Source organism: Anser cygnoides, chromosome 32, assembly GCF_040182565.1.
Source record: "Anser cygnoides isolate HZ-2024a breed goose chromosome 32, Taihu_goose_T2T_genome, whole genome shotgun sequence".
NCBI lineage: Eukaryota > Metazoa > Chordata > Aves > Anseriformes > Anatidae > Anser > Anser cygnoides.
Window position 1 is genome coordinate 3,259,119 of NC_089904.1, and position 27,910 is coordinate 3,287,028.

At 70.6% G+C, this 27,910-nt stretch overlaps 3 protein-coding genes across 10 annotated transcripts in view; 2 read left to right on the forward strand and 1 right to left on the reverse strand.

Annotated features, from left to right (window-relative positions):
- The first annotated feature begins 193 nt into the window (after nucleotides 1–193).
- Nucleotides 194–4,550, forward strand: NAB2 (NGFI-A binding protein 2). 2 transcript variants are annotated; one of them, XM_066985790.1, is made up of 7 exons: nucleotides 194–357; nucleotides 890–1,694; nucleotides 1,950–2,083; nucleotides 2,693–2,744; nucleotides 3,048–3,180; nucleotides 3,281–3,478; nucleotides 3,614–4,550. In XM_066985790.1, the coding sequence occupies exons 2-7, from the start codon at nucleotides 897–899 to the stop codon at nucleotides 3,706–3,708; spliced, it is 1,410 nt and encodes a 469-aa protein (XP_066841891.1). In that variant the 5' UTR covers nucleotides 194–357; nucleotides 890–896; the 3' UTR covers nucleotides 3,709–4,550. The 2 variants fall into 2 exon arrangements, with proteins under 2 accessions (XP_066841891.1, XP_066841890.1); XM_066985789.1 differs by having other exon boundaries at nucleotides 197–357; nucleotides 3,278–3,478.
- STAT6 (signal transducer and activator of transcription 6) lies at nucleotides 4,484–18,161 on the reverse strand. Of its 5 annotated transcripts, none has more exons than XM_066985787.1 (22): nucleotides 18,030–18,161; nucleotides 12,913–13,043; nucleotides 11,843–11,981; nucleotides 9,955–10,038; nucleotides 9,734–9,872; nucleotides 9,531–9,583; nucleotides 9,220–9,368; nucleotides 8,944–9,075; nucleotides 8,653–8,841; nucleotides 8,491–8,578; nucleotides 8,241–8,363; nucleotides 7,994–8,086; nucleotides 7,614–7,820; nucleotides 7,443–7,537; nucleotides 7,204–7,340; nucleotides 6,935–7,081; nucleotides 6,670–6,739; nucleotides 6,229–6,354; nucleotides 6,009–6,110; nucleotides 5,809–5,889; nucleotides 5,401–5,544; nucleotides 4,484–5,329 (listed from the first exon to the last, which is right to left on the reverse strand). In XM_066985787.1, exons 2-22 carry the CDS (start codon nucleotides 13,026–13,028, stop codon nucleotides 5,134–5,136), a joined length of 2,610 nt encoding a protein of 869 aa, XP_066841888.1. In that variant the 5' UTR covers nucleotides 13,029–13,043; nucleotides 18,030–18,161; the 3' UTR covers nucleotides 4,484–5,133. The 5 variants fall into 5 exon arrangements, with proteins under 5 accessions (XP_066841888.1, XP_066841889.1, XP_066841887.1 ...); XM_066985788.1 differs by lacking the exon at nucleotides 18,030–18,161 and adding an exon at nucleotides 17,539–17,694; XM_066985786.1 differs by lacking the exon at nucleotides 18,030–18,161 and adding an exon at nucleotides 17,197–17,333.
- Nucleotides 18,162–21,147: 2,986 nt separating this feature from the next.
- Nucleotides 21,148–27,910, forward strand: part of LRP1 (LDL receptor related protein 1) — an 89,444-nt gene continuing 82,681 nt past the window's right edge. For 2 of the 3 annotated variants that reach the window (XM_066985783.1, XM_066985784.1), the window contains exon 1: nucleotides 21,148–21,321. In XM_066985783.1, the coding sequence (XP_066841884.1) occupies nucleotides 21,246–21,321 (76 nt within the window). In that variant the 5' untranslated portion in view covers nucleotides 21,148–21,245. The remainder of the gene's footprint in view (nucleotides 21,322–27,910) is intronic. The other variant, XM_066985785.1, reaches the window with a different exon arrangement.

A 27,910-nucleotide genomic window follows, 5' to 3' on the forward strand; every position in this document is an offset into this window, starting at 1 on the left:
CCCGCCGCGGCCGCCCTCGCAGCGCTCAGCGGGGGCGGCAGCCGCGGGATCCGCCCCCGGGGCCTCCCACGCCGCGGCGCAGCCGGGGCCGCTGCTATTTCACGGTACCGCCCGTGTGGGCGGCGCGCAGAAGCGGCGCGGCGCGGCGGAGCGAGCGCGCACGGCCCGGCCGCGGGACCCCCGAGCCTCCCCCCCACCCCCCCACCCCCTTCCCCCCGGGTCCCCGAGCTCCCGGCACCCCCGGGATCCCCGGCCCGCAGCGGAGCGCGGCCCCCGGAGCCCCCGCGCCCCCGCCCATGCCCCGCGGTTCTCCCCGGGGCGCACGGGCGTAGCGGCCGGAGCCGGCTCCAGCCCGCGGTGAGCGACCGGGGGGCGGCGGGAGGGGGCTGGGGGCAAGGGGGGGGGAGGGCTCGGGGCACCGGGAGGGTCGGAGCGAGCGGGGGGGGTCGGGGAGCGGTAGAGGAGGGAGGGGGCGCTGGGGTCTGGGGATGGGGAGGGCTGGGACAGCCCCGGGTGCGTGTCCTGCCCCACGCGGGTGGCCTGGGGGGGGCTGCTGGCGGCAGGAGGGGGGGTCCGGGGGGTGCTGGGCACGGCCCCGGGGGGGAAAATGAGGGTGGGGGGGTGCCCCCGGGCCTGGCCCCTGCCCCGCTCGTGTCTGGGGAGCCGTGGCCATGGGGTCTGACCTGGCCCGAGGGGCAGGGGGGGCCTGGTGGGGTCTGTGGAGTGCCCCGCTGCGCCCCCTCCCTCTGGGGTGTGCCCCCATCGCGGGGACCCCCAGGCACCCGGGCCAAAGGGTGTGGGGTGCGCTTCTCCTGCGAGCTTGACCTGGGGGGGCCGTGGGTGTCCGTCTGTCCCTCCTGGCCCCGGCGTGACGCTGTCCGTCCCACAGGCTCGCCATGGCCGTGCCCCGCACGCTGGGGGAGCTGCAGCTGTACCGGGTGCTGCAACGCGCCAACCTGCTGGGCTACTACGAGACCTTCATCCAGCAAGGGGGGGACGACGTGCAGCAGCTCTGCGAGGCGGGCGAGGAGGAGTTCCTGGAGATCATGGCGCTGGTGGGCATGGCCACCAAGCCCCTGCACGTCCGCCGCCTCCAGAAGGCCCTGCGCGAGTGGGCCTCCAACCCGGGGCTCTTCAGCCAGCCCGTCTCGGCCGTGCCCGTCAGCAGCATCCCCCTCTTCAAGCTCTCCGAGGCCGGCGGGCGCAAGTCGCTCAGCAACGGGCACGCCAGCCCCAGCGAGGCCACGGGCAAGGGGGGCAGCAGCACAGGGACGCCCCCGGCCCGCAGCCCCACGGAGCCGGGGGAGAAGCTGTCGCCCTCGGCGGCCCCGCCGTGGCCAGGGAGGAGCACCCCGGAGTCGGAGGGTGGCGGGGACGAGGAGCCGGGGGGCCCCCCCTTCTCCCCAGGCGGGAGCAGCGGCGAGCAGCCGGTGGGCGCTGAGGCGTTGGAGCCGGAGCTGGTGCAGACGGTGGCGGAGAGCGTGGAGCGGCTCCTGCAGAGCTGCCCCCGGGGCGGCGACGCCGAGCTGCGGGCGCTCATGAAGCTCAACAAGAAGCTGGCCAAAGCCGTGGGGCACATCTTCCAGCTGGAGGACGGAGACCGGCACAAGGAGGAGGAGATCCGTCGGCACAGCGCGATCTACGGTCGCGGCGAGGCCCGGCGCCGTGAGGGCAAGCAGCTCACCCTGCATGAGGTGAGGGTCCAGGCTCAAATGCACCGGGGGAACTCCGGCCCCGGTGCATGGGGAGGGGGCTGGGGTGGCTCTGGGGCTGGCTGTGTCCCAGGTAGGAGGCCGGGGTGGGGGCTCCACCACGCAGGGCTGCAGGAAGCCGAGGTCCCCTCCTGTCCAGGCGGTCTCTGCCTGCCCGGAGCCTGTGGTGCCATTTGCTGAGGGTCCTGCTGGCGCCGCCGGCTCCGTTCCTGCTGACGCCCGGGCCTCTGCCCCCAGCTGATCATCAACGAGGCGGCCGCCCAGTTCTGCCTGCGGGACAACTCGCTGCTGCTGCGGCGCGTCGAGCTCTTCTCGCTCTCGCGGCAGGTCGCACGGGAGAGCACCTACCTGTCCTCGCTCAAGGTGGCCAGGTGAGCCCAGTGTCCCCAGGGGGGCTTAGGGGGGGCGGCTCTCACCCCCCTGCCCACACGTGGGGTTTCCTCCCCAGCCCCCGGCTGCCCTCGTGGGAGCTGCACCACGACCGGTGCTTCCGGACGGGGGTGGGAGCCTGCAGCCCCCGCAGCCACGTGGCCCCGAGTTCCCCTTTCCCTTGCTCAGGCTGTTTCTGCCTGACCTCGGAGGTGCTGGGGGGGCGGAGGGGGCGGCCGGGACGCACAGCACTTGGGGTGGGGATGGGGATACAGCTGGGGGTCAACGCGGGAGCGCCTCGTCCCTTGCACCCTTCCCCCAAGAGGCCCCTGCCGGCGCCGTGCTGGCTGCTGCGGCCGCGCTGCCGCTTTCCCTTCGCTCTCGGGTCACTCCTCGCTTTCACCCCCCCCCGCCCCGGGCTCCATCTGCGCCGAGGCCCCGCTCTGCGCCGTCCCGCGGCACCGCCCTGCCCGGGCGGCCTCCTACGCCCGCCGTCACGGCTGGCGCTGCCCGCAGAGCGTGGCGGGGGGCCGGGCGGGCATGCATGGCGCGGGGCCCCTGCGCGGCCGCCCCCGCGCCTGACGCAGCCCTTTCTCCTCCCTCCCGCGCAGGACGCAGCCCGAGGAGAGCGGAGCCACCGTGGCCAAGCGGCTCAAGCAGGAGGTGGGTGCGTGCCCGGGGTGTACGCCCCCATGCATGGGGCGGGGTGCAGGCACTGGGGAGGTGGGGGGGGGGGGGTGCACGCGCATGCACGGGGGTGTGCGTGCATGTGCATGCGTGCACACCTGCGAGCGTGGGCAGGCGGTCGCCCACGCGTGGGTGTGACCGCGCGGCGTGCTCAGGGCTGCCTGCGCCGGCTCGGGCAGGCGCCGAGGGGCGAGGGCTGCACTGTGGAGCACCCCCCCCCCCCCAAAAGGGACAGGGCCCGGCTGCGGTGCCCCGCGCTCAGCTGCACGTTCCCGGCAGGTGGGCGAGCAGAGCCGCCCGGAGCCCCTGCAGCTGCCAGCGGGGCCGGAGCCCCACGCGGCCCCGTACCGCGCCAGCCTGGAGGAGGATGCGGCCAGCCTCTCTGGGGAGAGCCTCGACAGCCACTTGCAGGGTGAGTGGGGGCTCCAACTGGCGCACCCGGGGGGGGGGGCAGGTGGTGGCCGGAACCCCGCAACCCCCAGCGCCGACCCTCGCCCCTCTCTTTGCAGCAGCGGTAGCCTGTCCCCGGCTGACGCCCCCGCCCGGCGTGGCCCCTGACGTGCCCCTTGGCCTCCCCCCGCACGGGCTCTGGAGCCGCCACATCCTCCAGCAGACGCTGATGGACGAGGGGCTGCGCCTGGCCCGCCTGGTCTCGCACGAGCGCGTGGGGCGGCTCAGCCCCTGCCTGCCGGGGAAGCCCCCGGGCCCAGGTGAGCCCCTGGGGGCCGTGGGAGGGGGGGGTCAGGGGGCTGGGGACTCGGGGGAGGGGGGGCGGCCCGTGTGGGGACGGAGGGAGCCGTCCCCCCCTTTCCGTGGTACCCTGACTCTCCCCCCTCTCCCCGCAGAGTTCGAGGACGGGCTGGCAGAGCGGGGCCCCCCGCCTCCCCCCGAGCCCCCCCGGGGCACCATCAAGGTGGAGCAGGAGACCAGCCGGCAGTGAGGTGCCCGGCGGGAGCCCCGCAGCCCCCCCCGCCACCACTAACGAAGCAATAACGGGCAGGGGGCTGGGTGCCAGCAGTGCTGTGGGCGCAAGGTGCCGGAGGGGGCTCAGCCGCAGCCCCCCCCCCCATCCCCATCCCCTCCCGCACGGACGCTCTGGTTACCTCAGCCGCGGCGGGACGCTCCCCGCAGCAGCAATACCCTCGCCCCCCCGCCGCCCCCCCCCCAGGGGCCGGGGCTGGGGCAGCCCGCGATGGACTTGAGCCCGCTGTACAGACCCCACACAGGGCCCCCCCCCGTACCCGCCCGCCGCCGCGTGCTCCCACGTCAGCCCGGCCGCCCACGGCGGTGCCGGCGCGCGCAGCACCGCGCGCCCCCGCAGCGCCCCCGCGCTCCAGCCGCCGGCGCCCCCGCAGCAAGCACGTGCGAGCACTCCGTGCGCACGCACTGCAAGCCCCCCCCTTGCCCCCCCCCGCATGCATGCATCTCCCCTGTAAATACCCCCCCCCCCAGCCCCCACGATGGTGCCCCCCCCTGCACATGCCCAAGCACACGCGCACCCCCCCCGTATGCCCCCCCAAAATTTGTCTGCGCGTGGTCCGAGTGCCGGGGGGGGTCACACAGGAGCCCCCCCCCAGCACAAAGCAGGTGTTTGATGGGCGCTGGGGCCTTGCTGCCCCCTCCCCCCCCCCTTTTCTGCAAGCCATGCCCAGCCCCCGGGTCCCCCCCCCCGTTAGGACTGTGTGGTGTCTTTTTAGAGCATTAGCGACTCTTCCTTTGTAACGTGTACAGTAGATTATTTATTTTGTTATTTTGGAATAAAACTTTATTTTATGGCTTATCTTCCTGCCCCCACGCCCCCAGGCTCCCCTCTCCCCGCCTTGGCCCTCCTCCACGCTGGGGGGGGGCCACGGGGCAGCTCACAAACCCCACAGCAGGTGCCGGTCCCGGGTGGACGAGGGGCTTGGCCCCCAGCTGGGCTGGTGCAGGGGGGGTCCCTCTGTCCCCCCCCCATCCCTCGGGATGCTGGAGGCCCTGCCGAGCGCCGGGCTGGCGCGTTCAGCCCCCCCCGGTTCCCGCTGCCGCCTCTCGCCCCTGCAGCTGATTCATCCCGGCCCCCGCGGGGGGGCCGAGCCCGGCAGCGTGGGCTGGGGGCACCGAGCTCGGCGGCGAGGCCGGGGGCACCCCCACGCGGGTCGGGGCCCCCGCTGGCAGCGGCAAGGGCAGGCAGCGGCTCCGTGCTCCAAAGTGCAGCGTATACACAGGTTGGGGGGGGGGCAGGGTGTCACCCAAAGTGCTGCCCCCCCCCGCAAAATTCCCTCCCCTCCCCTGCCAGAGTCTTCCACCCCGGCGCAAATGGTGTCAAGTCCAGGAGCCCAGACGAGGCTGCGTCGGGGCTCACAGTCCCACGGCCCCCGCAGCCCCCTCACGCGTGCCCTGGCCGGACGCTGTCGTCCCACCGGGACTCCCCCAGCCCCCAGCACGAAGCGTTGGGGCTGGGGTATCCGCTGCGCTGCAGGGGGGGCGTGAAGGGGGGGCACAGCGCGGGGCTCTCCAGGGACATCTCCTGTAGGAACTGGTCGAACTCCGAGCCGGGCGGCAGGTCCATGCTGGGCGCCATCCTGGGGGGGGAGCGGGAGCAGCGTGACCCAGGGCAGCCCCCCCAGGCACCCCGCGGCCCCCCCGTGCTTACCACCTTGGGGAGCTCTGCAGCGGCGCGTCCATCGGCGCGAACGGGGCCAGCTCGGGCATCTCCTCATCCCGTGGCTCCGGCGAGGGGCCTCCGGGCAGCAGCTGGGAGGCCTCCCCGGGCATGTACTGGTTGGTCATAAAGCTCCTGGGGGGCAAAGGGGGGAGAGGGGGCCGATGGAGGGGGCACCTCCCTGCCCCCAGGGCGCTTGGCAGCCCCAGGACGCAGGGGAGAAGTGCTTGGTTTAGGGGCTGGGGCGCATCTCCTCATGGGCAGCACCAGTTGGGCTGAGCACTGGGAGCACTGGTCAGCTGGGGGCGGTCCCCGCTCCCCCATCTGTGCATGCCCTGGGACCCGGGGAAGGGGGGCAGGGCAGGGTGCCCCCCCCTCCAGCCACGCGCCAGCTCTTACATAGGGTTCCTGAAGGCAAGGTCTTGGCAGCGGGGCAGCGCAGGGTCCATGACCAGGGACGATGAGAGCATCGGTGAGGTGCTGTGGGGAGGAGCAGGAGCGTTTTAGGCGTGTGGGGGGGGGGGAAACACGGCCCAGCCGTGCCGGGGGGAGGTGGGGGGTCCAACCCGTCCCCACCCCAATCGCGGCACTGCTCCTACCTGGGGAAGGAGGATCCGATGCCCTCGGGGACCATCATGTTCATGTTGCTCTCACCCGCGGGGTAGCTGGACATGGACTGGGAGCAGAAGGGAGCAGGGGGGCTGCGAGTGCAGACGGGGGGGGGTGGGGGGTCAGCAGGTGAGGGCGTTCTCCAGGGCGGCCCCCTCCCCTCCCAGCACGTGCCCGGGGAGCTGCCCCTGCCCCTGGGCAGGCACTCACCAGATGGGGCTGAGCACCGACTGCAGGTTCTCGGGGCGCAGCTCGGGCTGCAGCACGGGCAGGCTGAACATCTGAGCCTGGGGGGGCTCGGGGCCTCCCCCTGCAGTGCTCTGGGGCAGCTGGTCCCTGCAGAAGCGCACCGACCCCCTCAGCACAGGCAGGACTCTGCAAGGTCCCGTCTACAAAGGGGCGTGCGTGCAAGCCAGCACTCGCTGGGGGCGCTGACATCGGGGGCGCGGGGGGGATTTGCGTGGAGCTGGGCTCCGCTGCGGCTCGGGCTCCCCGGGGGGGGGATTCCTCGCTCACGAGCACCTCCCCATTTCCCCCTTTCCCCCAGACAGAAATCCCCGTGCCCAGCAGCGATGCTCAGGCTGGCCGCTATCGTCTGCCCATGCACACGCCTCCACCGGGGCTCGCCGACAGCCTCCTGCACCCACCCACCTCTCGCTTTCCACCGTCATCTTGATGGCGGTGGAGACGTAGCCGCGGCCGTCCTTGCCCGTCTGCTCTTCTGCGGGGAGAGGAGAAGCAGCTGCGAGCCACCGCCGTGCGCGGGACGACGCAGCGCCAGCCTTGGCAGCCCCTGGGGCCAGCAGGACCCGGGACCCAAATCCCTCTGCCCCCCTCGCAGCCCCCCCTGCTCCTCCCCACAGCCTTGCAGCCGGGGCAGCCCCGAGGCCGGGGCCCCTCTGCTCCCACCACTCACTGTTGTAGTGGCTGCCGAACGCCTGGTCCTTGGGGGTGTTGGGGTAGAGGTTGCGGAGCTGCCCCAGGTCCCGGATGCGGTCGCCAAGGGATCGGATGGACAGGTCCTTGGCAGAGAAGGGCTGGATGTTCTCCACCTGGCTGGAGCCTGCGGGTGACACGGGCCGGGGCTCCACTGCCTGCCCCCCGTAACGCACGGCGCCCCCGCGCCGCGGTGACCTCGCTCTCCCCTTCGCGGTGCTGGCAGCAGCCCCCGTGGCCCCGTCTCACCGTCCTTGCCCCGGATGACGTGAGCAATGGTGACGCCCCCGATCTCCGAGTCACTGAAGCGGAGCAGGAAGGTGCCGTCAGGCTCTGTGCTCAGGAGCTTGCAGACGTACTGCTTGCTGATGAAGCCGATGATGAGCCTGGAGGAAAGGACAGGCGGACAGCGTGCCAGTGCCAGGACGGGACCCAGTACTCCCTGCGCCTGGTCCGTGAACACCCCACTCGGCCCCCCCGGCACCCACCTGTCTGACCAGTAACTTTTGAGGCATCTCTTGGTGAGGTCGAGGACTCCGTCAAACCACTGCCAGAAGGTGAATCCCCGGCCGGGCAGGATCTCCTGGGGAACGAGAGGGCTGTGAGGCTCCCCAGGGCCATGCTGGCCCCTGCCCACCCTGGCCAGCCCTCCCGGTAACCTTGTTGAACTGGGCCCAGGAGACGCTGCGGCTCTGGAAGTCCTCCAGGCTGGCACTGTGGTCATTGAAGATCTTCTGGGCCAGGAAGAAGTAGTGCTCCTTGAGAAGCCCCTTGGTGGTCTGCACCTCTGCCATGAACTTCAGGTTCAGAGTATCGCACATCTTCTCCCACGGCACCCGCTCGGCCACCACAAAGGGCACGCGGTCCTGCGGCGGGGCCAGACCGCATCAGGACAGCGTTGAGACCGCATCGGGACATTGCCCACCGCCCCGGCCCAGCCCCGGAGTCTCCTCGTCCTGGAGCCGGATCCAGCCCTGGCACCCCGGCAGGTCCTCCCTCGCCCCAGCCCCTCCCCACAGCCCTCGCTCGCGGCACTCACGATCTCCGAGAAGGCGTTGTCCCACAGCACCGTGGCTTTGGCGTTGTTGTCCTGGTTCCCGTGGACGATGACCACGATGGGCAGAGACAGGACCTGGGCACGGAGCGCCCTCCCCTCAGCCCGGGCTCAGCGTCCCACAGCCCTGAGGCCGCCCCGGGGCCATCCCAGCCCGGACCAGGGCCGCGAGGGGTGGCAGGACCCGGGTGCCTGAGGGACGCTCGGTGCTGCCGAGGAGAGGGGCCGGTACCTGGAGGTGCACCGTGAGGTTGCTGGGGCTCAGGGCCACGGTGGTGCTGAACAGGACGGCGCATTTCTCCTCCGTCACCGACTCGGACCCCTTCCGCTCGCAGCGCTTTATTTTCTTCAGCAGCTAGGGAGGGGAGAGCCAAGCGTCACCCCCAGGCGACCAACAGCCCCGAGACCCCCACAAAGCCCTCCCGGGGTCCTCCCAACATCCCGGCGCAGCCCCGAGCCTGTCCCTGGCCAGCAGCACTCACCACGTTCTTGAAGTTGGCGCAGCAGGTCCCGCTGGTGGGGTTGGTCTCCAGGGCCACCACGTTGTGCATGATCTCCCCCGTGCTCTCGCTGGGCAGAGGCGGGGGTCAGGGCAGCGCAGCGGGGGCACAGCCCCCTCGCCCTCGCGCTGGCCGGCCGCTCACCTCAGGGTGTTGCCGTAGGCGCTGAGCGCCAGCTCCCGCGCCTGCTTCTCCGTCACCATGTCAGCCCGCACCATGTAGGGCTTGGTGGACGCCTTCAGCAGCTGGGGGCCCAGCAGGAACCGGACGCTCGCCTGGAACTTGGTCTGGGTCTTCAGCACCTGCGGGGGCTGTTTCTCCACCAGGAAGGAGCTGGGGGAACAAGGGGTGACAACGGTGACGAGGGCAGCCAGCTCTGCCACCAGCCTCTGCAGATCCACCCTCTGCCCCCGCGGCGCCCTCCCTGTCCATTACCTCTTGACCAGGCTGGATAAAACCTCGTTGAAGCGCTCCAGGAGCCGGGGCAGCAGCTCGGGCCCCAGCTCTGCGCTCGCCGCCATCACCTGCTGGTGCAGCTGGAAATAAACCTCGACCAGGCTCTCACACCTGCGAGGAAACCGCGGGGAAAGGGCGCCCTGAGCCGAAACGGGGCCACAGCAGTCCCGGAGCCCCTCAGGCCAGCAGGGCCCCTGTTCCCGGGGGAGAAGACAGGGCAGGAGGGTTGCTGCGGGTCCCCTATGGCCACCCCACCTCTTCTGCAGCGGTGCTAGGTTCTCCTCGAAGAGCGCTCCGTTCCCCGCCAGCTGCTGCTGCCTCTTCCAAATCTGGATCCTCTTCAGGACCTGCTGCTTGGCCACCTCCAGCTCTTTCGTGGCCTCCAGGATCAGGGTGGGCAGCTCCTGGGGGGCAGCACGAGCCACGGGGCTCTGCATGGCACCGCGTCCCCGGCACAGCCCGCAGCCCCGCACCGGCCCCGTGCCCCCTGAGCTGCTTCGTGCCCCTCAGCCCTGTCCCCCCCCCGCAGGATTTCCGCCTTGCCCCGCTGCCCCAGCCCCACTCACGCTCTCCGGGGCTTTCGGTTCTGTCTTCAGCTGTGGGTTCAGCGGCAGAGAGGCTGGGGAGGACGGAGCGGGGCGGCCCCGTTAGCGCCGGACTGCACCCGCATGGCGCTGCCGGCGCCCCGGGGCACGCTGCTCTCCGCCGCGCCCCACGGCAGACCCACGCAACGCCCCGCGGCCGGACCCATCCCGCCCCGACCCCTCACCTGCGGAGCCGTCCCGCAGCTGCGAGCTGCGCTCCCGCAGCGCCTGGACCTCGCGGACGCGGTGCTGCAGCCGCTGCAGGCCCAGGCTGAACTTGAGCTCCTCCTGCCGCCGGTGGAAGCTGAGGGGCAGGTGGCGGTCCTGGGGTGAGGAGAGGGGGGTGAGCGGGGTCCGGGGACGGCCCGGCCATGGGTTGCCCCGGCGGGGGGCAGGAGCCACGCACCCTCTTGAGCACGGCGGCCTTCTCGCCCTCCAGGATCGCCTTCAGGACGGCCACCAGCCGCAGCGGGTCCCGCCGGTACGCGCTCTGGGGGGAGCAAGGCCCTGGGTGTTAGGACGGGACGCGTGCCCCGCCGCCCCCAGCCCATCCCGCTCACGTGTTTCGGGCCCCCAGCCCAACGCGAAGGGCGCTGAGCCGATCTCTGCGGTTTCACGGCCAGACACGCGGAAGAGACCGCGGCTGACGCGCGGCTGTGACATAACCAATTTCCAGCTTCACAACCAGTTTAAAACCGTAAAAACTTAAAAAAAATTTTAAAAACCTTTAAAACCTTTCCGGTTTTAAACCGTGCATGAAAAACACGAAGCAATTTTAGATGAAACCCCAACGCCAACCCCAACTCCTTGTTTCTGTAAGCATCCCCTCAAGAGGCAGCAGCCCTACACCTGGCGAAGACGTTCCCGGCCACCCCTGGCCCGGGTGAATCAGCGCTTTCCACCAAGCCCAGGGAGAGGAATTTCCCGTCTGGCTCCAGCTCCCCGCACCCTGCGCCAGCTCCTCCGGGCCTTCGCACATTTCCCAAATTAGCTACTTCCCTAAACAGCAACGGCGAACCGCTGGACGGCGCGCTGGGCGGCTTCCCCTGCGGGCCGGGCGGCAGCTCCGCCACTCGCCCCTGGCCCCCTGCGCCCACCCCGCGTCCGACGCGGTGCCGGCGGCCCCGCACCAGCGCCAGCCCTGCCAGCACCGGGGTTTAGGGGACCGAAGCCCTGGGTTTGGTCTCCCGAGACGCTGTGGCAGCCCGGAGCTGCACCCTCGCTGCGTCGCGGCCCCATCCCGAAGCACCCGTGCCCCCCGGAGAGGGGCCGTGCCCGCCCCGGCTGCTTCCTTGGCCACGTTTGCCTTGAGCAAGAGCACCCAGCTCCCGCCGCCCGCAGCCCGTGTTCCCACCCAGCGCACTCCCACAACAAAGGGCTTGGAAGGGAAAAGGGTTTGCTGTTACGGGATGAGGAACAATGGGAGGAGGGAGGCTCTTCTTGAGTAACTTAAATTGGAAGGAAAAAAAAAAAAAAAAAGCCGAAGCATCTGCATATTTTCAAAAGCCAGCAGCAACACTGTTCATGAAAGTCACCCAGTTCCCCAGAAGTTATGACTACAACTGACCCCTTCCCAAATGTTGTATATTACCAAAAAAGCAGGGTTTTCAACCAGAACCGGGCTCTGGGCGCGAGCACCGTTCCGCCCTTACTCTAAGAGCTCCACTGGCAGGAGAGAGAGTAGAGGGGTTAATCTGCAATCACAGAGGGAGGAAGAGAGACAGAGAGCAATTCACAGAGGTCTCAGTAAACAGAGAAAGAGCCCAGAAAAAGAAACCCAGTGTACACATGCACACGCAGCAGGAGGAAACACGGCACAAAACACCGCATGGAGGAAGGAGAAATCGAACGCTCAAGCAGAAAATGGGGAACGTGCGGCCAGGAGGCTGCACGAGTGCCAACGTGCTCGGGGGTTCCCCGCGGGGGCAGCTCCTGGGCACCAAGGGGCTGCAGGGACGCGGCCCACGAGGGGAAGCTGCGGCACCCGGCGTGCAGGGGGGAATCGTGGCCACGAAGGGCCCGAGTGCCGTGGCGAGCTGGGGGCTGGCCCCGGGACACGGATGAGCTCCCCCGTCCTGCCGAAGCACCCACAAAACCCCACCGCCGGCACCGAGTCCGCACGAGTCACGGACGGCTCCGGCCTCGAGAGGGGACGGGCTCAGAGCATCGGCCCCTTCGGCGGCGTTTGATGCAGCAAACCCAAGGCAGGACAACAACCCTGCCTCCCGTGGCTGCTTGCTGCCGTCCCGGTGGGACACGGCCCTCGGGGCCCCGCGCCCGCCCCCCCCGCGCACCTCGATGTTGCTGACTTGCTGGAGGATCTGGCACTGCTGCCCATCGCTGCCGGCGGCACTGCGGAGCTTCTCCAGCATGGCCGAGAGCATCCCGCTGGCCATGCTGGTGCAGAAGGCGTCGGAGCCATTGATGAACTCCCTGGGGAGAAGGGGAGAAGGCCGGGTGGGCACGAAGCCTCCGCCCTCCCCGCGAGCACGCACCGGGGAGGAAGGGGACGCCGGTGCTTCCGCTGTCCCGGCACGTCACCCAGTGCCGGCTGGACTCCTGGGGGAAATTTGCTACCCCACAGCTGCGAGTGAGGCTGAACGGCGCCCTGAGCGAGATCACGAGGTTCGTCGCAGAGGACGTCACCTCCTGAAACCTCTCCCACACGCACACCCAGCTGCCACCCACCCTCCGCCGCGCTCCCCCCCCCGCGGGAGGGAGCAGCCCCTCGCCTGCTGCCGCGGCGCAGCCCCGGGGGCTACATGTGGCCAAGCCCCTTCGTGTCCAATTTCCTGCCCGTTTGCAACCCGGTCACCACGCTGTGCGGAGGAGAAGCAGCTCCTGAGGCCGCTCCCGGGGACGCCTGGGTGAGACCGTGACGCTGCTAATTAACCCGCTGCTATTTCTCTGTTCTGGGCACAAACCAGGGGTGCTGGCCAGGCTGCGCCCACGGTTATCGCCACTGCGAACGCAGCACTGAGCCAGTCCAGACCCTGCTAGGGTGCTGAGGGCACCGACAGACCCCGACCAGCCTCACCTGACACTGCACCCTCTGCCCAGCTCCCTTCCCATGCAGATCGGGGCGCTCAGACCCACCACGAGCTGCACCACCAGCGCATCCATCTCCGGCCCCATCTCCTCTTGCTCCCGCGCAGATGCACGGGGCGCCCTCGCTTACCTCACCTGGGGCCGTGGACGGAGCCCGGTACCAGCACCCACACGTTCGGGCACTGGCCAGGCTGGGGCCCCCTTGGCTGGGGGCTCAGCCCTCTCTGCGGGCAGCTGGATGCTCCCCGGCCCCATCCCGGGCGCGCGGGAGCGGTGAGGGGCAGGGCAGAGCCCCGCGGGGCAGCCGGGGACTCACCAGGGCTGGTTCTCCAGCCAGTCGGCCAGGAGGCAGCGCAGGCTGCGGGGGAACTCTGCGAAGAGGCTGCTGAACTCCTCCGGCGGCATGTGGGAGACGATGTTCCAGAGGGACATCTTGGGAACCGTTACCTGCAGGGAAACGGGAGGTGAACGGGGAGAAGGGGGGCGCTGCGGGCACCCCACAACCCTGTCGTCCGCACGGCTGGGCTGGGGCCGCGTGCGAACGGGTCCGTCCCCCGGTCCCGAAGGCTCCTTCGAGCACTACTGCCCCGTCCCTCCGCCGTCTGAACCTGCTGCTTGGCACGGCCGGGGCTGCGCGGAGAGGAGGAGCAGGAAGCACCCATCCCTGATCATCCCTCTTGGGCAATCCTGGCAGGCTGGCAGCCCACTCGTGCCTCGGTTTCCTGCAATTCTGGGGAATCCCTGGGCCTGCTCCACGGGCACAGGGACACACGGGGCGGCAGGCAGCGCTGCTGAGCCCGGCGCAGGAGAGATGGCAAAGCCGCCAGGAGCAAGAAGAGCGCGAAGCCCCAGCGCCTGCTGAAACGGCCCTGCCGCGGTGCTTTCAGGAACAAGACACAGCCCTGACCCCCAGCCCTGCAGAGGCGAGGTGGCCGAGCTGCTCCCCGAAACCTCCCCAGCCACCCCCACCCAAGGAAAACGACTTCCCAGGGCATGCCTCAGCCACCCCACAAACCGGTCTCCAGATTCCATGGAAAGCAAGGAGAGGGCCCGATGACTCGAGACAGGAAACCCCACGGGGAAGACCTGGGGGCTCCCACCACCCCCAAGCTGGGCTTCGCAACCCCAGCGGCGCCTCCCTGGCACAGACGCACCCTGCGCCCTCCAGCAGCGCCTAAAGCCTGCGGACTTCACCCCGCCTCCGCAGCCCAGCCTCCCGGGCCGCTTCCCAAGATCCTGCTCCCTTCCTCCCCGCCACCCTCGCGTCCTCCATCCCGCGGCCCCGCCGCAGAGCCAGCTCCCCTCCGCGCCACCCCTCGCCGGGGCGAGGAGCCGCCGCGCCGCCCGGCCCGGACGCACCTCGCTCCTGGCTGCCCCTCGCCCGGCCGGGGTGGAGGCCGGATCCTGCAGCAGGACGCGAGGCTCCGGCCCTCGGAGGACCGGGAGGCCTGCGGGACGCGGGCCAGCGCGTCTCGCCGGGGCTGAGAGCGAACAGCCGAGCGAGGGGGAGGCGTCACGTGCGCCCGCGGCCGGCTGCTCTCCCCAGCGGGTCCTCGCCGCGCGGCAAGAGCCGAGGCGCAGGGAGGAGGTGGAGCCGCCGGAGACTCTGAGAAACCATGCGGAGGGAAGGGAGCCAACGTCACTAGGGCAACATTGCAGGGAGTGCAAAACAACCGCGGCCCGCTGCCGGCCGCCAAGCGAGGCCGCTCGCCCCCGCCTTCGCTCTGGGGCCGGGACGCGCTGGGGCCGGGCAAGGGGAGCCCCCGAGGTGCTCGAGCCCCCGGGATCCCGCACCGATTGGAGGAGCAGCCCCGCTGCGTGCCGTGCCTGGGCCTCCCAGCAGCGAATTTGCTCCCGACTCCGCTGGCACGAACCCACCCCGATGATTTACTGCGGGGATCGACGGACCCTGCAGGGATCAGCGGCTGGGGAAACGTACCCAGCGCTCACCAGGCAGCTCGGCCCCGCTCAGGGCACCTGCTGCAGCTGGGGCCGGGGCCTTTCCACAGCTCGCTCGGCCGGGGAAACCCACCGGCGGCTGCTGCTTCCCCTCACCACCCCCCAGGGACCCTGCAAGGCAGGGACCAGGAGAGGCCAGAGCTGCTGGTACGCAGGGACTGGAGACAGGAGAAAAGAGCCGTCCCCCATCCTGTGATCCTCGGAGGCCCGATCCCCGTCCCCCTTCCTCGTTAAAACCTGTATTTCTGCTTAGCGCCGGGAGGCAGCCGCCGGCTTGTACACAACAACGTGGAGCGTGAGCTGGGCATGCCTGAATTTGCTGTGAGGCTGCAGGAGACGCCGCGCTCCTCCTCATCCCCACCAGCCCAGGGCCGGCTTGGAGGAGCTCGCGGCAGGGGACGGCCCCGTCCCCTCCTGGCGTCAATCGCTGCAGCTCCTCCGGCCCAGCCGTGCCACGCTTCCTTCCCGTCCTCGCTGCAGTTTCCATAACTCCGTGTTTGCCTCCTCTGCTCCTTCTGCACAACAGCCTTCCCCTGCCAAGCCCGTGCTCCTGTAACAGTACCCCGGCCGGGGCTGAGGTTTCCTTGAGAAGGGCCGGCGTGCCCAGCGCCCCGGTTTCCTGCACTTTGCAGTACCAGCTGGCGCTTGGCGGGCCACGTGGTGTTTGCCCTATCAACGTATCTGCAGCGCCGAGAAGAGGAAGCACTGCGGCAGGCCCCAGGACGCGGACCCAGGCCTCCGGACGAGGCCACCCCTCCTGCGGGTCGGGGACGCTGCCTCGTCCCCTGGGCGAAGCAGCCAGCCCCGCAGCTCGCCCGTGCCGACGGGCGCAGCTCCCAGCTCCGTGGGCAGCGTGCCCACGCCGCCGCAGATGCACAAATCCCCCGCTGGCGGGGCTCCGTGCCCCCCGAAAAGGAACCGGGTGGAGGCAGCCCCGGACAGGGCCCCCCCTCCCGTGGGGCTGGGCCGTTCGCGTGCGGGGCTGGGAGCTGCTGCCTGGGAAAACCCCGCGGCCTCGAGGCGCCTCCGGCTCAATGGCGGGGCAGGATATGGCGCAGGGGGGCAGCTCCGCCCCGAGCCCCCTCTTCCTACCTCCCCACCCCGCCGGGCTTCGGCCTTGGTGGCAGCAGGGACGCGGTGCCAGGAGGTCAGGCGGGACGGGCCCTGGCACCGAAGGGGGATCGCTGACCTCCCCGCTGCCCAGCACGGGCTTTCTGCTCGCTCTGCGGGCGGTGGGAAGCTGAGCCCACGTCCCCGACGTGAGAGCTGACAAGCGCCTCGCCGCTGCCACCCATCCACCACCGGCGCCTCGTGAGAGCAGCGCCCACCTCCTGGTGCCACCTCTGCGCTGTGCGAGGGGAAACGGGGCTGTGAGGGACCCCCCGAGGGATCCGGCTCCCCTCCGCCCCCCAGTCCCCCAGCACACGCCCCCCATGGGGCCAGGCCCTGCCGAGGGCCGGCTGGGGACGGAGCCGGTGGCTGGCAGGCGCGCGCGGCCCGCTGCCCTCCGCAAGGTGCAGCGGAGATTTCCCTGGGACTTCCTCAGGGACAGACGCTCAGATTTTCCAGTGCTTGAAGTTCAGGACACCTGGCTCTGCCAGCAGCCTCCCTCCCACGTCCCCATGGGGACGCAGCCTGCTGCTGTCACCGCCTTCGACACGCCTCAGTTTCCCCGTGCCGCCGGGGAGGCAAACGCTGCCAGCGTTCGCTGTCCAAGGTGAGGATGCGGGACCTCGGTCCCGGCACCGATGGGACACGGCGCAGAGGATGCTGCGGAGGCCGTGCGGTGGCACGGACTGGCCGGAGCCCCCTGCCCTCCTGCAGCGAAAGCCCTCCTGGTTCGGACGGAGAAGAGCACGGCTTTCCCCAGCTGACCCAGCCCCGCTGTGACTCACAGCGCGGGGAATCCGGGCAGGATCAGGCCCTCAGCTCCCACCCCTGGGGACCTGCCGCAGCCCTTGCCCCCAGAGGCGCCTGCCAGGTGCCCCGGGCTGCGCTCAGGCGCTTTCGCTTTGCCTCACGCACCCTTCGCCCCGAGACAGGGTGCCAGCGGCCCGGTCCATACGCGCCGTTGGTAGCCGCCCGCGTTGGACTTTGGGCCCGGCAGCCCCGCCAAGCACGGGCCGGGCTTCCAGCTGCTTTGGGGCTGCCAAGAGCCCGCAGGGACCCCGGCACTGCTGTCCGTCCCCGTCTGCACGAGCAGCGGGCTGGGCTCCGGCGGGCTCACCCCGGGGGGGGCTCTGCAGGCCCCCGCTTCGCCGTCCTGCCCCCCTGACGTGGGCAGGCACCTGCGGAGCCCAGCAGCAGCCGCCGCGGCCGCCTCTCCTGACGCCGGGGGCTGAAAAGCCGCTGGGTTTTCCTGCGGGGAGCCCCGCTCCGTGCGCCAGGCCCCGCTCCGGACGGTGCCGGGGGCCCAGCGGCCGCAGGATGGGTCCCGCGGGCGCTGCCCCGCACCCCGGGGCCTGCTGCCAGCCCCGCTGCCTGCGGCGGGCAACCGGAGCTGCACGGCGTGCGGGCACCGAGCCGGGGCGGGGGGGCCGGGGCAGCCCCCCCCCAGGCCCCGTTACCCTGCTCCCAGGCCGCAGCCTGGGCCCCCCCGTCCCCGCAGCCCCCCCCCCCCCCCCGGGAAGCGGGGACTTACCGGAGGGCGCTGCCGCCCGGCCCCGCTCCCTCCCTGCCCCCGTTATCGGCCCGGGGAAGGCCCCGTTACCGGGCCGCGTCCCGCCGGGCACAGGCCCCGCAGCCAGCCGCCGACTTCCCCCTTCACCGGGCCCGGCCCCCGCCGCCTCCTTCCGGCCCGGGGCTTCCACGGCCCCGGTCCCGCCGCCATCCCGGGGGGTCCCGAGCCGCGCTCGCCCCTTCCCGTTCGGGCCCGGCCCCTCCCGGTGCCCCCGGGCCCGCGGTGCCGGCGGCCCCCCCCCCGCCCCCCCCCGCCCCCGGTTCCCCCGTCCCGTCCCCCCCGCCCCGTGCTCGGTGCCGTTACCTCGCGGAGCCGCCGCTCCGGGCCGGGCCGGGCCGGGCCGCGGGGCCCCTCACTCCATGGCGGCGCGGGCTGCGGCTGCGGGCGCGGCCGGGCCGGGCTCCCGGGGCTGGCCCCGCTCCGGCGGAAAGCGCCGAGCGCCAGGAAGAGGGAGGAGACGCGCGGGGGTGCGCGGGGGGGCCCCCCGCCCCGGCCCCGGCCCCGCTCCCCCCCCGGCTCCCCGCCGTTCTCCCCCCCGGGTCCCCACGTTCCCCCCCCCGGTCCCCGCAGTTTCCCCCCCCCCCGCCTCCGGTCCCGCTGCGGAGCCGTTTCTGTGCCCCCCCCCCCCCCCCCCCCGAAGGGCCGCCCCGCACCTGCCCCACATCGCGCTGCCCCCCCCGACCTGCTCCATACCGGGGCTCCGCCACCGTGCAGCCCACCGCCCCCCCCCCCCCCCCCCCCCCCCCCCCCCCCCCGAACCGGGAACCGGGCCCCCCCCCCCCCGAGCCGCGCACCCGTTCGGCGGCGCTTTGCTGCTCAACGGGCCCGGGGCCTGGCCCCGGTTTGCAGCCGCGTCCCGGGGCTTGAGGCCCGCGGCCGGGCCCGGGAGCTGCCCGGGGACGTGAGCGAGGCCCGGGGGCTGTCCCCGCCCGGGGGGGGTCCCGGTGCGCCGGGGGCCGTTTGCGCCCCGTGGGCCGCTCGGTTCCACCCCCCCCGCTCGGTGCGGAGCCGCCCCGGGGCCGCCAGGGGGCGCTGCCGCACCGGGGTCCCGCCGCGGGGCCCCGTTACCGGCCGCGGGGTGCCCGAGGCCCCGGGTGGGGGCTGCTGGGGGGGGGGGGAACCTGGGGGCTGCCCCCCCCCCTGCTGGGACGGGACCCCCCGGGACACGCCGTGCTTCGGGCAAACGGCTCCTCGGTCCCCCGGGGAACCGAGCGCAAGGCCCGGCCGTGCCCCCTGCCCCGGGCACCGGTGGCAGCGCCCTCGGGGGCCGGGGCTCTGCGTTCGTCCCCGCCGCTCCTCGCCCCCCCCCCCCCCCCCCCCCCCCGATGCCCTCCTGCAGGCCTCCCGCGGCGTGCGTGGGGCCGGGGCGGCGTGGGGCAGAGCTGTGCCCCTGGGGGGCCGGGGGGCACACAGCCCCCCTCGGGGGGACGCAGCCAGACGTGGCCGCAGCACGGAGCCCGCGTTTCACCGGGGCGTTGGGACCGTCAGCGACCGGGGGGCCCTGCTGTGGCACCCCCCTCCTCGGCCTCCCTCCAGCAGCAGGACCCCCCCCCCGGGCTGCCCGCTCTGGGGGTGTAGGGGGGCACCGGGCTTCCCCCGCCCGGCTTGGGAGCCGCGGGGGGGCCCTGAACGAAGCCGCCGGTGCTGAGCGCATGGGAACCGGCGCTGGGCACATGGGAGGAATCCTGGCGAGAGCGTGGCCATGGCCCTGCTGTCCCGGCCACCTCCGCTCGCAGGGGTTTGCGCAACCCGCGGGGCCTCGGCTGCGTGGCGCGGAGCGGCCCTTTGTGCCGTGCCCCCCCCCCCCGGGCACCGCTGTCCCACGGCGTCCCAGGCACATCTGGACCTTGGTCCCAAACATCTGGCACGGCACTGCCTCGGATGGGCCCCTCCCGGCTGGCTCCCGTCCGCCTTCCCCCCGAGACCGCTGCCGGCATTGCCTCCCTGGGGGGGGGGGCAGGCGTGTGACGTCATCGTTGTGGCTGCTGACGTCATCGGGGGGGGGGCGCGGGCGGCTCCTGCCACAGAGGGGCCGCAGGGTGGGTGCCTGGTGCTGCCCTGGCCCCTGTGGCACCCAGACTCAGCCCCGTGCGGCAGCGGCACGGCGAGGAGAATGACGTCACGGCGCTGGCTCTGACGTCACGGCGCTGGCTCTGACGTCAGAGCCACGGCCGCGGTGCTCGTGGAGGGATGGGCCGCTGCCCAGGGGGTGCTGAAGGAACGCACGTGCAGCCGATGAAGGAGGGACGGGGCTGGGGCAGCCCCGCGGTCAGTGGGGCTGGGGGGTCCGCGCTGCCCCCAGCCCCACAGCCTGGGTGGGTCCCCGGGGCCTCGGCAGCATTGCAAATACCAGCAGCGCGGCTGCCGCCCCGACCGGCCCAAAACGCAGATCGCGGTGACGGAGACTCTTGCTAACAAACATCCGGGGCAGGGATGAGACGTTCCCTGTGGAGAAAAGGATGTTTGGGTGAGGTGAGAGGAATGCCGTGGCTGTTTGGGGCCGGAGCCGCTGCCCGTGGCCCCCCCAGGTGGGCTCACGGCGCATCCCCCTGCCAGGAGCTGGCGCTGAGCCCGAGCACGGCTCCGACCGTGAGCCACGCGCTCAGGACCCAGCATTGGATGAGCAAAATATGGCCTGGCCCCCGCGGGACCCCGCTGCCGGGACCCTGGGCTGGGGGTCACGGCCTGGGGCCACGGCCTCATGCTGCGGGGTGGGGGCGGCGGGCAGCACTGGTACCGTACCCATACCATGTGCGTCCCTACAGCATGCCCCTGTCCCCCATACCCATGCCCCTGCTGATACCATACCCATGTCCATACCTACACATGCCCATACCATACCTATACCAAACCTACACCATGTCCATACCCATCCCCTCACCATGACCGTACCTCTATCCATACCCGTTCCCATTCCATACCATGCCCATACCTCTGCCCATACCTATTCCCATACCATACCATGCCCATACCCATTCCCATACCTACAACAAGCCCCTACCTATACTGATACCGTACCTAAGCCCATACCTATTCCCACACCATACCATACTATACCCATACCCATACCCGTATCATGCCCATACCTATTCCCATACTATACCCATACCTATTCCCATTCCATACCATGCCCATACCTCTGCCCATACCTATTCCCATACCATACCATACCCATACCCATACCGATACCATACCTATACCTCTGCCTGTACCTATTCCCATACCATACCATGCCCATACCAATTCCCATACCTACACCATACCCATACCCATACCGATACCATACCTATACCTAAACCCATACCTATTCCCATACCATACCTTACCATACCATACTATCCCCATCCCCATCCCCATCCCCATCCCCATGCCCATCCCCATCCCCCCCCCATCCCCATCCCCATCCCCATCCCCATCCCCATCCCCGTACCATGCCCACCCCATCCCCATGCCCATCCCCATCCCCCCCCCCCCTACTATTCCCATACCATCCCCCTCCCCGCCCCCTACTCCCCCCCATCCGCCCCCCTCCCCAACCCCCATCCCGGTACCTGCCCCCCCTCCACCCCCGCCCCGCCGGGGGGGCGCAGCCCCGGCACCTCCCGCGCATGCGTGCCCGCCGCGTAGGACCCCCCCCCCTCCCCCCCCCCCCCCCCCTCCTCCCCCCTTCCCCCAACCCCCCCCCCCCCGCGCGGCGGCCCGAGCCCGGTGACGTCAGGCGGGCGGCGGCGCGCGCTCCATCCCCCGGCGGCGGCGCGCGCAGCCCCCCCCGCCCCCGCCCCCGCCCCGCAGCCCCCGGCGCCGCCGCCGCCCAGGGCCGGAGGGTCCCGGTTCTCCCCCGACCCCCCCCCCCAGTCCCGGCCCGGCCCCCCCGTCCCGCCCGGCCCGGCCCGGCCCTCCCCTGCCCGCCCCCGCCCTCCCGCGCCCCCTCCCTCCGCGGATGTCGGTGCGCGGGCCCGGGACGCGCCGCCCCGCGGGCAGCACGGCGTGAGGAACCGGGAGCCGCCGGCATGGGGCCGCTGCTGCTGCCCCTCGCTGGGTGCCTGCTGGCCCTGCTGGCCGCCCCTGCCGCCCGCGCCCTCGAAGGTGAGTGCGGGGCCGCGGGGGGCGGCGCGGCCCGGGGCGGCCCGGTACGGCTCGGGGCGGCCCGCTTCGGCCCGCTGTGGCCCGGTTCGGCCCCGCCGCGGCTCCCCCGGGGGCTGCGGAGCGCTCCCGCCGCGGGGGCCCCGGCCCTCGCCGCCGCCGCGCTGCGGAGCGGAGCCGCCCGCCGGGACCGGGGGCGCGGGGCTGGGGCCGGGACCGGGACCGGGACCGGGGCTGGGGCCGGGGGGGCTCCGCCGCGGGGGCTGCGCTCGGGCCCGGGCCGCTGGCGGCGCCCTCAGGACCCGGGGGGGCGCGGGGCTGGGGCCGGGGGGCGAGGGGGGCCGGGACAGGAGCGGGGCCGGGGCTGGGGTCGGGACCGGGACCGGGACCGGGGCCGAAGCGGGGCTGGGGCCGGTCCCGGCCGCTGCAGTCGCGGCGCTTCCCCCGGCGGCCCCGCTGCGACAAAGCAGAGCGGCCCCGCGGGTCCCCGCTTCTGCGGAGAAAATAAAGGGACCCCCCAGTTCCTGCAGCAGGCGGCCTCCCCTCCTTCCCGGCCCCCCCCCGGTAACTTCCCTCAGCTCCCCCCGCTTTTATTCCCCTGACACCCCCCCCACCGCCCCCATTTTCCCTCTGCGAGCGGCAGCGGCTGCCCTGCGGTGACAGCGCGGCCCCCCCGGCCCTTGCGTAACGGGGCCGGTAACGGGGCCGGTAACGGGGCCGGCCGGTGGCCCCGCACCGAGTGGCTCCTTTTCAGGCTGCGCACGTCTGGCCCCTGCCGGGATTGATCTGCTCGCCCCCCCTTCTTCTGCAGCCTCGCCGCGCCGTACCGGGGGCTCGGAGCCGGCAGCCCCGGCCAGCGGGGAGCCGCCGGCGGAGAAGTTCCTGGAGACGTTTTAATGCGTGGGGCGGGAGCCTGATTTTTTTGTTTTTTTTTTTGTTTTTTTTTCCCCCCCTTAAAAGCCCGGAGATTTGGGGTTTTGAGTTGGCTCGCGCAGCTTTCCGCTGACGGGTTCCCTCTAGCCCAGATGGGAAGGGCCTGGCGAAGGCGGCAGCCTGGAGCCCAATTTATCGATGGGGGGATTTGGGGGAAGCTTTCGCTGCCCCCTTTTAGCACCCACCTCGGCGCGAAGCCGCTGGCGCTCGGTGCCGTGGCGGAGACGGCAGCGTCCAACCCATGGCCGGTGTTTGGGGGGGGGGGCTGGAGGCCCTGGCCTCCCCCCCCCCCCCCCACTGGAGCTCCAGGCACCCAAATCAGAGGGAGGCGGCGGCGATGCCGCTCGTGTCCCCCTCTCCGCTGACACCCGTGCGGGGTTGCTGGAGCCGCTGGCACCGAGCCGCCCTCTCCCTGCAGGCAGAGAGCGCGCCGGGGTTTGCTGCTCGGCCTCTCCCCTTTTCGGGGGCACCTCGGAGGCGTCGTCCCCCCCCCCCCCCCCCTCGGCCGGGGTTCGAAGCAGCCGGCGGATCCCGAAGTTGGTGGGGGCGGGAGGGACAGGCATCAGTCATTGCATAAGCTGCGTTGCCTTTGGAAACGAGGCTGCAGCAGCGATGATGAGCTCGAGGGAAGTTCCTCCATCCTCTCTCTCCTCCACCCCGATGACTTGGAACGGGGCGAAAGCCAGCACGGGAACGCCCCCTCACCGGGTGGCTGGCGGTGGGCTCCTGCCGCGGGGTGCTGTGCCTTGCCGACCCCACAAAGCCACGTGCAGCTGGCACGGGGTCCTTTGGAGCTCCGTGGGCAAGAGCTCCCCCGGTCTGGGGATGGGGCTTGGGGAGGAGGTTTCAAAACCCCAGCCCCCCCCCTCCGCCCCCGGCAGTGCAGCGGCGGGGCTGCCTCGCTTTGCGACCCCCGAAGCCGCTCGCTCGGGTTGTGACGCTGAAAATGTTAATTTGTTCCTGTCTTTGGCTGCAGAAGAGAGGGGAGACAAAGTCCAGCCGGCGGGGATGGTGGAGGAGCTCTTCCAGCGGGACAAAGGGCAGCGGCGCGCGGCTCTGATCTGCCGGAGCGCTCTTCCCATCTGCCGGGGCGGCGGCGCGCTCCCCGGGTCCCAGTGCTGCTCTGGGGATACCTGTGGTTAAGGGCGGCCGAGGTGTTTCGGTGCAGCCCTTTCCCCTCCGTGGTCTTGTGCACGCAGGTGCCGTCTCCCTGGGCAGGGACGGGTTTTCCGGGAGCCGGGCTGGGTCCAGGGGACTGTTGGGGGTGGCCGGGGGGGCTGGCGCTGCCTTTGCCACGCGAGGGAACGGGGCTGACTGGGGGGAGCCTGCCCAGCTCCACGCAGATGTGGGCAGGGGGTGTCTGTGGGGTGCTGAGGGCAGGGTGCTGAGCCCGTGATGTGGCCCCGCGCTCCGCTCTCGCCGCGTCTCTGCCGTTCCTGCGCGCCGCGTGCCCACGTAGCGCTGCGATCCCTGCGGGAGCGGCACGGCCGCGGCTCCTGTCCCGCCTGCTCCTTCTCCGGTGACGTGTGCCGGTGCTGGGGGGGGGCGCGGAGCATCCTCAGCAGCGCTGCCCGTTTCTGGGGTAGAACCGAGGCGCTGCCTCCTCGTCGATGCCAAAGCGACCTCGTTGCTTCCGACCTCGTCCTTGGCATCCCGGCCCCCGTTTGTTCTCCGCTCCTGAGCGCGGTGCGGGAAGGTGCCGGGGCTGCTCCTGCCCTGTCGGCTGTTCGTGCACTTCCTCCAGTGTCAGGAACCAGTTGGGCCGACGGAGGGCAAACCACCCAAGTCTTCCCCGTTCCTCAAAGGCCTTGGCACCCAGAGCCGCCTCTTCCTGGAGGAGAGCTGGCGAGGCTTTCGAGTTAATTGGTTCCTCTTTGCCACCAGCCCGTACTTGACGCACAGCTGCCGGCTGCCTCCTGCCTGGCACAGGACGGGCGCAGCCTCGGCTTTTCGGCACCCCTGGGCCAGGAGGGAGGTGCGGGTGGCATGGCTGCCGGTGGCGGGGGCACGGGGCCGCTGGTGAAGGGACGGCTTCGAGCCGGGGCAGCTTTTGTGTCTCTGGCTCTCGCAGCCGGAGTAGGATGAGCCTTGCAGTCCTGTGTGATTGGCAAGGTGTGGACGTGGGGAGAAGCCAAACTGTCTCGATATAGCTTTGCAGGAGTGACTCACTCCCCAGGAACCTGGCAGAGAGAAGTGCTGGGGAGAGGAGCACAGATGCTTTCTCACTTAGCGAGGGAGGCTCGTCTGGGGGGGGTCTTAGCGACCCAGGGCTGGTTTTGGGGCTGGCTGCAAGGCAGGGTGGGGCGATGCCTCCGACCCGGCGCTGCCCTCGTCCTGCCTGCCTGGCACCGCCCTGGTAGGAGCCGGCTCCTTACGAGCCTGGAGCCGCCCGTGCCCGAGGCCATGATGTGCCCGGAGGGTGCCGGGGTCCGGCACGGGTCTGTCACCGGCCAGCTGTGGGCACCGCGCTCCTCGGCAGAGCCGGCAAGCAGCGGCAGCAGCGCTGCACCCGTCCTGGGACGGGGGGACTTCCCCTCGCAGAAACAACGGCTGATAAGCAGGGTCAAGCTAAGGGGGGAAAAAAAAATGGTGCAAAGCAGCTGCTCCGCGGTGTCCCCAGAGCCACGGTCCTTCTCTGGAGCTCAGCGCTGGGGGACAGGGTGGAGGCGGGAGCTGGCGGCTTGCCCAGGGGTCAGGAGGTGCCCACGGACGGAGCCGTTCCACCGCGGGGCCCTTGGAGGGCAGGAGGACGCGGGGCTGTGGTGCTGGTGGTGGTGCGGTCCGAGCGAGGCCGCTCGCTTCCCCGCGGGGTGCTTTGGGAAGGCACCGCGAGGGGCTGTGCTCGGCCGACTCCTCACTGGGGAGGGCGGAGGGGACCCCGGCCGCCGGAGGGCTGCAATAACATCCCCGTTAGCTCCTGGCGTTTCCTGTGGCTGAGCTGAGCGGGGAGAGACGGGGCTGGGAGGGAACGAGGGGCAGAGTCCTTGGGCGGAAGGGATCCTGGCTCTTGGAGGAAGAGGGAGCATCCCTGCGGGTTTTGGAGGTGAATGCGCCGGCCTCGGAGGGGTACTGGGCACGCGGGACATCTGCAGAGCAACCTTTTGCGTTGGCTTCCTCACGTGGCGCTGCCGGGGGAATCCTCAGCGAGGGCCCCGCTGTGCCCCGCGTGGGGAAGCCCCTGCCCGGCGCCTTCCTCCAGGAGACGAATGCCAGCGAGCACAGTGCTGTGGTGCCTTGTGCGGGTGCTGAACCCGGGGCTGCAACCGGCTCGCGGGGATTTTGGGTGCACCTTTGGGATAAGTTCCCGAGCCCGCTGCGGGTGGTCGTTCAGTGGGGCTTTGGTGAGCTCAGGCTGCCCGCTGCCGTCCCGTGCAGGGCACGTGCGCCTCCCCGCGCCCCCTTGGCCCTGGGAAGAGGGTGCAAGGGGATGCTTCCCGAAACGGTAGCTCCGGGGGGGCGGCGCAGCCCAGGGCACTGCGGTCAGGGCTGGGTGCTCGTGAGCCTGGCTGAGTCGGCACTATCGATGTGACAGCAACCAGCGGGCAGGACCGTGCCTTGCCGTGGGGCAGGAGGTTCCTCTTCCAGGTGCCGAAAAGATTTCGGTTCCCCGATGCGTGTCGAGCACCTCGTTCAACCGCTAACCCACAGGCGAGTGCTGGCTGCGCTCCCAGAGCCCACTGCTCTCTGTGCCGTGCGCCTCGGCACAGTGCAAAGTCATCGTGCTCCCGGTTTTCCCCAGCAAGTCGCAGAGCTTGGCTGAAATGCCTGGGTGTGTAGGAGAGCTGTCTGAAACCCCACGGATAAGTCGGGAAGAATCCAGCAATCCCAGGATTGGGAAATGGGCTCCTCGGAGATTGCGCCTGCTCCTCGTCGCGGCGGTGCACGGCTGACTCAGCCTGCGAGCGGTGAACGCATCTAACCCGTTTCCTTCCTGCGGGCTCTATGCTTTGCCAAGCAGACAAGGCTCTCGTTGTGCTGGGATTGAATTTTTATCTCCGCCGCCTTCTGGATTAGGCATTCTGGCTCCATCCCCGTCGGTGTCCTCTCCGCGCATGGCCGCCAGGAGATGGGGCGTAGGTCCCCGGTTCGTGGCCTGTTCCCCTCTGCTGCTGCAGCGCACGCTGTGTGCCCGGAGTCCTGCCGGGTGCTGTAAATTAAGCAGCCGCTGTCCCCGAGGGGGAGGAGATGCGTGTTTCTGAACCCCATCGGTATCACAGCCACGTGACCGAAGCCGGTGAAGGTCAGCGAGCGGCGTCGTGCGCTGGGGGCACGTCCAGCGCCGGCCTGGCGGTGCCGTGCCGGACGCTCACTGGCGGTGCTGCGCGTGCGGCCCCTGCCTGCTCCTCTCCTTGGGGGGGGCCCCAGGGCTGCAGGTGATGCTGGGCTGGGGGCCGGTACCGGGGCCGGTACCGTGCCCGGCACCTGCGGAGGTCTCGTGTCTGCGCCATCTTCGGTGGCGTTCCCAAGCGAGCGTCAACGCCGTCCGCACAGAGATGCGCTTTCCTCTCCTTCGTATTTCGCAAGCCAGTGCGAGACCAGCTTGCAGTTATTTACAGACCAGTTTTTGCTGTTGACTTAACTTTTCAGTCACTTACATTTAATGTACCTTGGCAGCCCGTCCTGCCAGCGGCAAGCAGCAGCAGCAAATATTTTCAGCCTTTTTCTAATTCGGCTCAAACTTCTTGTTTTCTTCGCTCCGCGCCTCTTATTTTAAGAAGGAAAAATGCTGGGTGGGTTGCGAGGACTGTTTTGCTGGATCTTATTCCGTTGTGTGAGGTTGCTTTCCCCAGTGCAGTCCATCCATCTCTGGTGCTAAATATAGGCTTGCTGTGTCCTTTCTTAGCCAAGGAAGCCGAGCAGACGAAAGCTACAATCACGCGGATGCTTTGCAGGGTTAGAGACGGTCCCAGCGCGCCTGAAGCTCAGGCTCGCGGGGTGGGCAGCGTGGGGCTGGGCAGGACCCTGCCGGTGGCCCGGAGGTCCTGGGGGGTCCCGGGGGAACCTTGCTGTGGGGGCAGTGGGTGGCCTCGTCTGCCGTGGGAGGGGGAGAGCGGGTCTGTGATTTCTTCCAAAAAGTGGACTGAGGCATCTGAATGTGAGTTGCAGGTGACTGGGAAAGCGTCTAATTGAGTTGGAAGTTTCATCTTTAATTGTCTGGACCAATTAGCCTCCTGCAAGGTGCCGTTTCTCCAAAGGAGAAGGCAGCGCTGCAAGTGGCGAGGGTGAGCGCGCGTTTCTGGGTCGTGGCCGGGCACGTGGGGCCGTGACCGGCAGGTGAAGGGCAAAGAAACCTGCGGCAGGCGATTAGCTTCAGTAACGTGGGCTGGGGAAGGAGACGGACTGATTGCTTTCCTTTTGGAGTTGCTGCTGGATTCAGGGCTGCGATTTCCATCCCTTAGCGAATGAACGGAGAAGGTTTCCTGCCGGGGGTGAAACGAGCGCCTTCCGAGCCCTCCTATTGCCGCTCCTCTGCCTCAGCCGTGCTGAGATGTGGCTAGGTTTTGTTTTCTGTGGGCTGCCAGGCAAATTGTTATTTTAATCCGCCTGGAGCTTTGAAACGCATCAATCTAGTCCATTTACTTAATATGGTGCAGCTCTTTGTTTGCAGGCGCTGCTACAGACGTCTGAGCGCAGGGACCCGGCGCTCATTGGATCACGG

Bases quoted from the DNA above. Each gene is read 5' to 3' on its own strand.
- NAB2 (XM_066985789.1), top strand. From the start codon at position 897: ATGGCCGTGCCCCGCACGCTGGGGGAGCTGCAGCTGTACCGGGTGCTG. The intron at 3,181-3,277 runs GTGAGTGGGGGC...CTCTCTTTGCAG, and splicing joins CCTCGACAGCCACTTGCAGG to CAGCGGTAGCCTGTCCCCGG. The intron at 3,479-3,613 runs GTGAGCCCCTGG...CTCTCCCCGCAG, and splicing joins GGGGAAGCCCCCGGGCCCAG to AGTTCGAGGACGGGCTGGCA.
- STAT6 (XM_066985787.1), bottom strand. From the start codon at position 13,028: ATGTCCCTCTGGAACATCGTCTCCCACATGCCGCCGGAGGAGTTCAGC. The intron at 9,584-9,733 runs GTGAGGGGTCGG...CGTCCTCCCCAG, and splicing joins GCTGCGGGACGGCTCCGCAG to CCTCTCTGCCGCTGAACCCA. The intron at 9,076-9,219 runs GTGGGGTGGCCA...GTTTCCTCGCAG, and splicing joins CTAGCACCGCTGCAGAAGAG to GTGTGAGAGCCTGGTCGAGG.